The 12,853-nt window shown below is 35.8% G+C and overlaps 1 protein-coding gene across 1 annotated transcript in view; it reads right to left on the reverse strand.

Annotated features, from left to right (window-relative positions):
* Positions 1 to 12,853, reverse strand: part of LOC120430411 (uncharacterized) — a 216,976-nt gene that overhangs the window by 6,008 nt on the left and 198,115 nt on the right. The window contains exon 2 of the mRNA XM_052711409.1: positions 12,073 to 12,308. Coding sequence (XP_052567369.1) covers positions 12,073 to 12,308 — 236 coding nt within the window. The remainder of the gene's footprint in view (positions 1 to 12,072; positions 12,309 to 12,853) is intronic.

Below are 12,853 nucleotides of genomic sequence, written 5' to 3' on the forward strand. Positions count from 1 at the left end.
TGGGGTAGAACTATTTGTGAAAATAGGTAAATTGCGCTTTATAGAATAATTGTACAATGGATTGTATTTCCTAGAGTCAAATTCCAAAGCTTCTCTTTCCAGATTCTCAATAGAAAACCTAAATTTACATTCCAGCAAAAAGTTCCTTTCTGCCGAATTGCACAGACAAACCTCAAGCCAACATGAGCTCTCGCAAACTCTGGCATAGTTTTATGCATTGCACATTTCAATCAAACCCCCGTCTCCTCTGACATTCAACCCCTCGCACACCCAAAGTGCAACCCAGGGGGGGGCTCCCAGGAAATTTGCAAGTACGTAAAACACATTTTCACAAACATATTGGTGGTGACTGGGCTTTTTCGGTTAACCGCAACAAACTGGACACTGCTGCTGCCCGCATAAAATGGCATGACCAAAACTGGTTCAGTGGAGGACAGTAGTTTGGTCTGGGCGCAACGAAAGGGACGGAACAAACCCGAGGCCCGGGAAAGCATCGGTGTCCTGCCGAGCTCGGAGATGTCCTTTTGATGAGGCACGGAGGGAAAGAGTCCAAAATTCCATCGTTTATTAGTTGATGAGTTGAATAGTTTATTTTAATTGTTGATTAGTCTTTTTAATGAGTTAGAAATCTGAGTCCATTAATTAATTAAAATTCCAAAATTTCCCTCAGTGTCTTCCCTGCATCTTCCTGGAAAAAGTCAACTTTTCCTAGACCCGAGCTTCTGCACGCATGAAGGAGTGTCCATCGACTGTGTTTCATTTACTGGGCCGAGAGTGCACTCTTGCCTTGTTTGGCAAACAGGCAGAGTGGGACCTTGGCCAGTGGCCGAACTTTTGCCCAATTTTAGCTTGTTCTTCTACCGATCGTAGCGAGGGAAAGGAGAGAGAGAGAGCTTTGTCACCCACAATTACAGTTTGAATTGAGCCCATATTTGCGTTCAGAATGCATCCCAGGAATGACCTCGGAACGGATATGACAGTGACCACTCAAGAAGGGGTTTGGGCTCATATTGTTCCCACTTTGGTGATCGTAACATGTTTCCATGCGTACTTGTTCAACTATTGTAATTTTTCTAAATTTCTGCAAATCTGTTTCCGAAAATTTATCAAAAGTTCGACCATTACGAGCCACGTTGCTTAATTTGATGACTACATCTCGACCGACCATAGTCCTGCCTGTGGGGGGGACAAACTTTTTCAACTGCCTCAACGGGATATCACATTGCAATTTTCCTGGGCTCGTTTTGCGGGAAATTTACGTGCGTTCGGACCTTTGATGGTACCGGAAAAGTTGAGCAAACTGGGCGCTGCAGATGGGCAGCACACACGATGAGTGGCACCCCACTAATGAGGCCGAAACTGTGTCAGCTTTGCTGGCCGAATCGCTTGCAGGAAAGTTTAAATTGAACATTGTGTGAGTTTGTTGTGAACTGATGATTAAGTTCAATACTGAGATGTGAGTGTGGTTGTTTGCCGAATCGAACAGAACAAATTGCTTTAGGAGTTTTCACCATGCAATATTTGTTTGTTTTTAAATGTTTTGTTGCGTGAATAGTTTGTTTAAGACTTTGTAATTTCTCACATTTTGATAGCAACAATAGCAATAGCATGATAGGAATATTTTTTATAAATGTTATGTAGCTCACTTAATGTTTTCAGACTTACGTCTAGAAAATAAAAATCGTTAAATAATCAAAATTTAATTTTTGATTTATGTTTGGAAATGTTCTTCTTTTGAAATTGTTAAATTTATGGACCCACTCTTGAAACAATTTGGTTGGAGCAATTCTTCCTGAAAACCAGAACAGCGTTCTACTTGTATTTGATTTGTCTATAACTTTCTGGAGGCCTTCTCGTTGACCAAAACAGCCATTTTGCATAATTTATTCGTCCGTACAGGTCTGCATAAAATTTTGGCAGTCTACTTGAAAAAAAAAAGATCTTTTAATAGATTTGGTGCCAGAACAAAATTTGTGGGAAATTTAGAAGTCAAAAAAATTATATCCAATTTTTTTTTTACTTTTTTTGGAATACGCCGTGTCGGCCGCCATCGCGCAGGGGAGCGTCAGCGCTGAAGGCATCGACAAAAAGTTACTACATCCTGGATATGTCCCAAGATCACCAGTGCGAACCCGTTCCGGTACTTCCGGTGCCACGACCAGTGGCACATCAACATCCGCCAACATCCCCATCAGGAACGAGTTCCAGACACGGCGTCACGGGCAACCTTAAGGAGAAAAAATAGTCATCGCTACTTTCAAAAGTGTCTTATAGGAAATTTTCTCAGCTTTCCAATGCTTCTAAGAGCGAAATGTTTCATCGGGAAATTTCTGAGATATCTCTATTTTAAGTTTTTTGTTTTAAAATCCTTGATCATTTATTGGAAACTTTTAAATAACAGTCCAGGAAACTTGTCAAATGATGTGTTTCATGTGTCATTTACTCATCAAAATGTGCAAAATAAGACAAGAAACAACTTTGTAGAAGGTTGCAAACCGCTAAACATGTTGAAAATGAAGATTTAACAGATTTTTTTTAATATGTGTGATTAAATCAGAAATTAAAATCATAAAACCGCATTAAAATATTATTTTTACAAGAACAAATAGATTATTACATAATTGTTGTGTACAAATAACACCGGACTGCTCTGATTCAGCTTGGAATTAGCTGATACAACCAAAATTTTCACAGGTTTGAGATTGATGGGGTACAAGATTTGTATGAATAAATATCATACTTCCTTAATCAAACATTAACCAGTTGCATGGATAAAAAACATGTTTAATACTCGAAATTAAACTGCAAAATACTGTTGCAAGCTTTAGGAGAAATACTTTTCATTAGTATGAAATGATTGTTTTAGTTTTTTTTTGTATAAAATGATCAAGGAATTACCAATATTTTAGAATTATATAAAACTCTCATCTTCAATCTCATCTTAAAAAATAAATATTTCTTGATTTTTGTTCAAATAGTTTGGAAAAAATGTTTCTTTTTGATTTTTTTATAAAACTAATATTTAATTTTTGTTCAAACAAAAAAAAAGTTTGTGACGGTGTTTTCAGCATTCTGAATTGGAAGACTCGAGTTTTTCTGCTACTTTTAAGTGCATTTTCAACAGAAAACATTTTATAAAAAATTATCTTTATTTTATACTCATGAAGATATGACTTTTGAAGCTGGCAGCAGTAATATGTAGTACATTTTCCATTTTTAATCATATTTGTATTTATGTTTTTGATTAATGTTTGCTTAAGAAAATATCAAATTTATTCATTAAAATTAAATAATACCATTAACAATCACAAATCTGCCAAAGTTTCGATTTAACAAGCTAAATCAGAGCAGACACGTGCACACAAAAATATGCAATAATCTAATAATTCTTGTAAAAAATATATTTTTACACTGTTTTAAGATTTTAATGTCTGAATAAATCCCATATATTCAAAAACTCAGGCAAAACATAATATTCAAAATGTTTAGCGGTTTGCAACCTTCTACAAAGTTGTTTCTTGTCTTATTTTGCACATTTTGATGAGTAAATGACACATGAAACACATCATTTGATAAGTTTTCTGAATGTTTGTATAAAGTTTCCAATAAATAATAAAGGAATTTAAAACCAAAAACCTAAAAATAGAGATATCTCAGAAATTTTCCGATGAAACATTTCGCTCTTAGAAGCATTGAAAAGCTGATAAAATTTCCTATAAGACACATTTGAAAGTAGCGATGACTATTTTTTCCTGATAAGTTTGTTCTAGAAAACACGCCGTGCCAGATGATGAGCGACGACGAAGAAAACAGCAACACCGACGGTAGCAGCACTACCGACGACGACGACGACGATGATGGTCGTGCACGGAAAAAAGTGCCGACGTCAAAAAAGAACAATTCTCCAACGGAACGAAGACCACCTCCAATTTTTGTTTTGGACACGTTGGCGGACGATGTTGACGAGTTGCTGGAAGGCCTCGGATATTGTCTGAAAATCGGTAAGTCGGCAGTGCAAGTGATCACACTGAACAGAAAAGATTTCGACCTGGTGCTTGAAGAACTGAAGCGTAGCAACTTCTACTTCTACACATACGACCCAGAGAAGCCCCCTGTTAAGGTCGTCTTGCAGGGTTACCAAGACCGTCCGATCGCCGACCTGAAGCGACACCTCTCGAACGCCGGAATAAATCCACGGGAGATAAAACTGCTCTCGCAAAAGACAACAGTCACAGGTACACACACCCTGTACCTGTTGTACTTCGACCGCGGCACCGTCAAGATCCAAGATCTGCGGCGGACTGAGACACTGGACGGTTTTACACCAAGAACCCGACGGACGTAGCGCATTGCACCGTTGCCAGAAATTCAGCCACGACTCGCGGAACTGCAACTGTAAATTGATTATTCACAAATAAAACCGAATTGAATTGAAAAAAAAAATGCAACTTGTCAAACTGCCTTGGGAAATTAAAAAAAAATCCTTAAAAAATGTTCAAAGCGAGCCGATGTTGCTCGTTTAATGTTAAGCTGTCAATCGCAATTTTGAAGTGCGAATGTCCAGTTTGGTGGAAACTGCGACTGGAAATGAGCAGTTCTCTAGGATTTCGGTCATTCGATTTTTTTTGTATTTTTTAATCCGACTGAAACTTTTTTGGTGCCTTCGGTATGCCCAAAGAAGCCATTTTGCATCATTAGTTTGTCCATATAATTTTCCATACAAATTCGGCAGCTGTCCATACAAAAATGATGTATGAAAATTCAAAAATCTGTATCTTTTGAAGGAATTTTTTGATCGATTTGGTGTCTTCGGCAAAGTTGTAGGTATGGATACGGACTACACTGGAAAAAAATAATACACGGTAATAAAAATTTGGTGATTTTTTCATTTAACTTTTTATCACTAAAACTTGATTTACAAAAAAACACTATTTTTATTTTTTTTTATTTTTTGATATGTTTTAGAAGGCATAAAATGCCAACTTTTCAGAAATTTCCAGGTTGTGCAAAAAATCACTGACCGAGTTATGAATTTTTTAATCAATACTGATTTTTTCAAAAAATCGAAATTTTGGTCGTAAAAATTTTTCAACTTCATTTTTCGATGTAAAATCAAATTTGCAATCAAAAAGTACTTTACTGAAATTTTGATAAAGTGCACCGTTTTCAAGTTATAGCCATATTTAAGTGACTTTTTTGAAAATAGTCGCAGTTTTTCATTTTTTTAAATTAGTGCACATGTTTGCCCAGTTTTGAAAAAAATATTTTTGAAAAGCTGAGAAAATTCTCTATATTTTGCTTATTTGGACTTTGTTGATACGACCTTTAGTTGCTGAGATATTGCAATGCAAAGGTTTAAAAACAGGAAAATTGATGTTTTCTAAGTTTCACCCAAACAACCCACCATTTTCTATCGTCAATATCTCAGCAACTAATGGTCCGATTTTCAATGTTAATATATGAAACATTTGTGAAATTTTCCGATCCCTTCGAAAAAAATATTTTTGGAATTTTCAAATCAAGACTAACATTTCACAAAGGCCAAACATTCAATATTACGCCCTTTTAAAATGTTTGTCTTGATTTGAAAATTCCAAAAATATTTTTTTCGAAAAGATCGGAAAATTTCACAATTGTTTTATATATTAACATTGAAAATCGGACCATTCGTTGCTGAGATATTGACGATAGAAAATGGTGGGTTGTTTGGGTGAAACTTAGAAAACATCAATTTTCCTGTTTTTAAACCTTTGCATTGCAATATCTCAGCAACTAAAGGTCGTATCAACATAGTCCGAATAAGCAAAATATAGAGAATTTTCTCAGCTTTTCAAAAATATTTTTTTCAAAACTGGGCAAACATGTGCACTAATTTTAAAAAATGAAAAACTGCGACTATTTTCAAAAAAGTCACTTAAATATGGCTATAACTTGAAAACGGTGCACTTTATCAAAATTTTAGTAAAGTACTTTTTGATTGCAAATTTGATTTTACATCGAAAAATGAAGTTGAAAAATTTTTACGACCAAAATTTCGATTTTTTGAAAAAATCAGTATTGATTAAAAAATTCATAACTCGGTCAGTGATTTTTTGCACAACCTGGAAATTTCTGAAAAGTTGGCATTTTATGTCTTCTAAAACATATCAAAAAATAAAAAAAAATAAAAATAGTGTTTTTTTGTAAATCAAGTTTTAGTGATAAAAAGTTAAATAAAAAAATCACCAAATTTTTTTTTACCGTGTATTATTTTTTCCAGTGTAGTCCGTATCCATACCTACAACTTTGCCGAAGACACCAAATCGATCAAAAAATTCCTTCAAAAGATACAGATTTTTGAATTTTCATACATCATTTTTGTATGGACAGCTGCCGAATTTGTATGGAAAATTATATGGACAAACTAATGATGCAAAATGGCTTCTTTGGGCATACCGAAGGCACCAAAAAAGTTTCAGCCGGATTAAAAAATACAAAAATTAAAATTGAAGAAAAAAGACCGATTTCGTAGAGAATTGCTCAAATGTAAATAAACAACTACTGGTTGCCTAGTTTTTTTCCAATTCTTTTTGTCAAAAGTGCGAGAGAATAGTGCGGGCCAAATCCAAGTAACAGTGCAAGGGTCAATATGACTTTTCATATTTTGAAAAGTGATACTATTCGATTCTGTTATTTATGGTTCGGTGAACCTCGTTGGATAAATGTACGACTCGTGCTGGAAAAATTCCCGTTTTGCACCGTTTTGCATAAACTACTATTTCAGACCATTTCAAATGTAAGAGGTGGTTGGAAAATGTTGAAAATGGCTATTATGAAAAAAAAATATTCGTTTTTTTGATTTTGTTTTAAATTTAGATTGGTTTCCACATGAACAAAGAAGGCATTTTGCACAATAAGTACGTCCATGCACGTCTTCATACAATTTTGGTAGCTGTCCATTACAGTGACAATAATAAATAGATATTAAGATATTAAGAGCCCTTAGGTAAACAAAAGTCTGCCAATATTTAGTCAAATCGAATAAGTTTTCAGGGTCCCTATAGATCGTTGAAGTTTGAAAATTCACAAAAATGTATGAGGCAACATCGTCACATCGTTTTAGAATATGGCCGGCTGATTTATTGTGGATTTTTAAGTTAACAGTTTTTTCAATACTACATGTTTTAAGCCGACTTACTTCATCGTCGGGACCCCCAAATCTTAATCGGTTTGACTCAAAAATGATAAAGCTATTATTTTTGCCAAAATAAAGTTAGGGGGTACCCTGTACCATCAGTGGTGGTGACATTGGGTCTGGGGGTGAGATTGGGTTAAAGTATTTTTGTACGGATTTTACCATTTCTCAGGTACTTTCAAATGAAACTAAATTCTGTTAAAAGGGTTGTACCTTAAGATGACTTTGCTCAAAATATCTCGTTCCTAGAACAAATCCTGTCATTTAAGCAGCTGTCTAAAATTGAGGTACGTTTTAGGCCAATATCAAAAAGTACTAAAATGTTTGAAAATCTCTACTCCAAACATTTTAGCATGTCAATATGAACAAGAAACTCTGTTGGATGACTTGTTTTTACCATATCGTTGTATTTGAGCATCATTTAAGTTTCCCTCTCCCCTCTAAGGGGTGAGATTGGGTCAATTTTCAATCGATTGTCATTTAAGGTAGAGTCCATCAAATTACACCATATTTTGGGAAAATGGCTATAAACTATCTAAGAACAATTCTATGATAAAAGATTTTCGATGTCATTTGAATTCTTTTTGTTATAAAGAAATTACGAGAGGTGTATCGTTTTTTGACCCATAGTCACCCCCACTGACGGTATCTTTTGAGACTATCCATAATTGTCATTTTTTCTTGTCACCCTTCTGTTCATTCAAAAAAGGATAGTTAATAAAAAAAATCTGTGCCTTTCTGATAAATTGTTGGCAACATTGACTGTGATAGTGAGGACATTTAACAAAAATTCACCCCTAAAAATTTACGCATTTTTTACTGAACTGTTTTCCGCATTGTAAATTTTTTTTTGTATGAAAAAAAAAAAGAATTTTTTGAGTCAAAAAGAGAAAAAATATATTTTTTTTATCCAGAATAGGGGAAATATACCCATTTTAATCACTCTAAGCCGTTCGACCAATTCTCATCACTTTTACCGTTTTCTGCTATAAAATCAACATTTTAAGATGTATCAACAATGGAGAGTTGCTTGCTCACTTTTATTTGAACTATTCATTACTTTGGAACAGTCAAAAACACTTTATGAAATGTGTAATTCATTATCAAAGTGCTGATAGGCCGATAATAGAAATAGGCTGAAAAGGGGCATAATTCCCCTACTTCATATATTTGACTCAAACATGATAAAAGAAAACAAGTTCAAATCGTTTGATGCAATGCACCGTTTGAAACTTAAAGCCAAACATTTTTTTAACCTTCTACTGTTCAATTTTTTTTCATAATTTTTAATTTTTCCCTTGTTTAGGAGGTCATTTTGAGATTTTTTTGTTTCTAATCTAATCTAATCAGACCCTAACGCAGCCAATCTTTCGAAGGGATCCTGGAGAGTGCCTTAGGTTAGATGACGCCTAGCACTCTTCTTGTCATTTATTAACATTTGTAGTGCGCCATTGCATCTGAATGCATTGAAACATCACAAGCGTTAAAGCGGCCAGGCCTACTGCGTAAAGCCGTATCGCAGAGATGACTCGTAATTGGGTTGAATTTGAGCACTGAGTGTTCGAACAACAACACAATTCTGAATCGACAGGGGAGGAAGAAGCGTGGGGACACACCACCATACGCTCCGAGATTTGGTTATATTCGTTGGGAGCACCATGCTAAGAAGGTTTGGTACTCCGGGACCCTCTGGGATGGGACATTGTATTTCCACGAATGCCCTGGACACTATTTGCCGTGGTTATAGCGCCACAACTCGCTCTCTGTAACAGTATTCCTAATTCCAGTCCAAGCTTACCAAGTCGTCATGGCCTAGTGGTTAGCATTTTTGCTTACCAACCCAAAGGACGGGAGATCGAACCCCGCCTTGAGCGACTTTGATTTTTCGTTCATATTCATCATTTCAAATTCTAAGTACTTAACTTTCTCGTTGGGAGCAGATGGGAATCGAACCCAGAACCATTCGCTTACAAAGCGAACACCGTAACCAGTCAGCCACGGCCGCTCCTCATTTTGATATTTTTTTGTTTTACGATAAAGTTTACATCTTATGTTTTATATTTTTCATATTTTATTTTAAGTATTTTAACATTTATCTTGTTTATTTAATGATTGTTTCTGATAGTGTTTGGCATATTTTTTCACCTCCTTTCATTACATTTACCCTTTAAATTTTTTCTTATGTTGTAACAGCCACATTTTCACTTTTTTGCTTGTTTTTTTTTAATTTTTTACCATAGAATGGCACCATTATCATTTGTATTGTAGAAACTGCGTAGAGGCAAAGTCTGGTTTACCACAAAAAAAAAATAAACAAATTCTGGCAAAGTCACAAAAAGAAGTCAAACTTCCAACCCTAATTTTTTTTTATTTCAAGAGTTCAAAAATTGGTTGAAAAATCGATTTTTGACTAATTTTTAAATCAAAGCCCATCTAGAGGTGGGGTTGGGTTGTAGAGGGTTAATGAAAGTAAACAGCAATTTCTCACGAAAACAGCACGACATGACAAATGTGTCCGAACATGTCCAAAATTTGACGCGGGATCCTTTTTCAAAATAATTAGACCCTTTATTTTGCTGGGCAATTAGGGTGACGAACGCCGTGTTAGGGTGAAAACTAATTAAATATATAGGATCAAAAAAAAAAAAAAAATGCTTGATGTGTCGAAAATCATGTTTCGAGACCAAAGAGTGTTAAAACATTTATATCGGCTATCTCGCAAAATTTTACACAAAATATATAGAAAAAAAAAACGGTTTCATTAAAAGGATATAAGGATACAGGACACTTTTTGAAAATATCATTAAAACTGTGACAACTTGAAAATTTCAGCGACGTTTACTTTTTCGGTACCACGTTACGTTAAATTTTGTGCCTAATAAGTATATGGGTAATTCTCCGCCAACTCACACAGCAGTTGCCCCGACCCCTCTTCGATTTGCGTGAAACTTTGTCCTAAGAGGTAACTTTTGTCCCTGATCATGAATCCGAGGTCCGTTTTTTGATATCTCGTGACGAAGGGACGGTACGACCCCTTCCATTTTTGAACATGCGAAAAAAGATGTATTTTTCAATAATTTGCAGCCTGAAATGGTGATGAGATAGAAATTTGGTGTCAAAGGAACTTTTATGTAAAATTAGACGCCCGATTTGATGACGTACTCAGAATTCCGAAAAAACGTATTTTTCATCGAAAAAAACACTAAAAAGGTTTTAAAAATTCTCTCATTTTCCGTTACTTGACTGTAAAAATTTTTGGAACACGTCATTTTATGGGAAATTTAATGTACTTTTCGAATCTACATTGACCCAGAAGGGTCATTTTTTTTATTTAAAACAAAATTTTTGATTTTAAAATTTCGTGTTTTTTCTAACTTTGCAGGGTTATCTTTTAGAGTGTGACAATGTTCTACAAAGTTGTAGAGCAGATTTTTTACAAAAAATTTGATATAGACATAAGGGGTTTGCTTATAAACATCATCAGTTATCGCGATTTTACGAAAAAAAGTTTTAAAAAAGTTGGTCGTCTTCGATCATGGCCGTTCATGGTCACCCGCGACAGACACGGACGACGAAAATAAGGGAAACGCAAAAAGTAACTTTTTCAAAACTTTTTTTTTCGTAAAATCGCGATAACTCGTTTATATATATATGTTTATATATCAAAATTTTTGAAATTGTCTGCTCTACAACTTTGTAGAACATTGTTACACTCTAAAAAATAACCCTGCAAAGTTAGAAAAAACACGAAATTTTAAAATGAAAAATGTTGTTCTAAATGAAAAAAATTACCCTTCTGGATCACTGTAGATTAGAAAATAACATTAAATTTCCCATAAAATGACGTGTACCAAAATTTTTTACTGTCGAGTAAAGGAAAATGAGAGAATTTTTAAAACTTTTTTAGTGTTTTTTCGATGTTTTTTTCGGAATTCTGAGTACGCCATCAAATCGGGCGTCTAATTTTACATAAACGTCCCTTTGACACCAAATTTCTATCTCATCACCATTTCAGGCTGAAAATTATTGAAAAACACCTCTTTTTTCGCATGTTCAAAAATGGAAGGGGTCGTACCGCCCCTCCGTCACGAGATATCAAAAAACGGACCTCGGATTCGTGATCAGGGACAAAAGTTACCCCTTAGGACAAAGTTTCACGCAAATCGAAGAGGGGTCGGGACAAGTTTTCCCGATTTCGTGTGAGTTGGTAGAGAATTACCCATAGTACAGTACTTGTTCGGTAATTGGGTGTTGTTTAACTGGGCTGTTTTTATAGCATGGTGCTCTAGCACAGTTAAAAAGCAGATAAACGTCAAAAAATAAGGACAACGCTAAATGATCGAGGGGTCAGTAAATGCACCAAATTATTTCATGAAAGAGCAAAAAAACTAGCTTTTCATGAATTTTCACGTCTATTCAAAGGAAATTTTAAGGGTGTTGCCTGGAAATATTTTTGAGTTACCTGCATTTTTTATTTTTGCTGAGCAAATATAATGCATCGATGATCATCTCGTCACTTTTCGATCAACCCAGTTACCGAACAAGTACTGTACATCGCTCAATGGTGATGTCGATATTTCCAAAACAGCATTTTATGTTTTCATACGACCTTATGATCAATATTATGGTTGATTTTTTAAACAACAACACATTTTTCTCTAAAAGCCCTGAACTAATCACATTTTATTTGCGTCCAAAAAGCACACATCGGTTGAAATGACGTGGAGTTATGTTTTCAAAAATGCAGTTTTTGCTAAAATCTACGAAAGTTGGTTTAGTTTTTTTGGGGGTATATTTACACCTTTTTTTCTTATTATTGCTTACAACTTTGCTAGAGACACCAATTTTGCAAGAAACTTATAGAATATTTTATATAATATGTATATTTTTTCACTCACCTCCCCATCATCGAGCAGCGCCGAGTCACTGCTGTCGAGGTGATTGTCCGTCCGGGGGCTGCCGATCCCGGCGCTGACCACCCCGATGCCACCGTTGCCGGCCACGGCCGATGCCGTCCGGCTGGTTGTTTCACTGCCACCACTCCCACTGCCACCGCCCGCCACCAGCTGGCCCGTTTCCAGCCACAGCCGCTTCCAGTCCGAGTTGGCCGAGTTGGCCAGTATTGATTTGTTATCTGCGGAACCAGAGTTGAGGAAAAACATAGATAAAACGTGTTAGATGACGGTGAAATGATTGGTGATTTGTGGGAGGAGGAGAATCTTGAGAATTTTCCGGGTGGGGAATCGAGATTAAGTCGTGTTCATACATTATAATTATATGAAAAAACTATTGGCACTACGCCCCCCGGGGCATGGCCTTCCTCTAACGTGGGATTTCTGCTCCAGCGCCTCTGACGAGACAGGAGAAACCGGGACCGACGTTTTACTTCACCATCCGATAGAAGCTCAGTGGATAAGGCGGGAATCGAACCCGCGTCTCATAGCATCATCGGGATCGGCAGCCGAAGCCGCTACCCCTGCGCCACGAGACCCACTATAATTATATAGTTTTTTATTAAAAAAAGTCTGTGATAGAGATGTGACAATAGTTTGCACAGCAAAAAATCCGATGGTAAAATCGCATGCAAAAGCATGCACATCACCTTCGTCAAAATAAACACTTAATATTACACACTGCATGTATAATTTTGGCAAACACAAAAAAAAAGTTGCAAGCGAC

This window comes from Culex pipiens, unplaced genomic scaffold, assembly GCF_016801865.2.
Source record: "Culex pipiens pallens isolate TS unplaced genomic scaffold, TS_CPP_V2 Cpp_Un0007, whole genome shotgun sequence".
NCBI classification, from domain to species: Eukaryota; Metazoa; Arthropoda; class Insecta; order Diptera; family Culicidae; genus Culex; species Culex pipiens.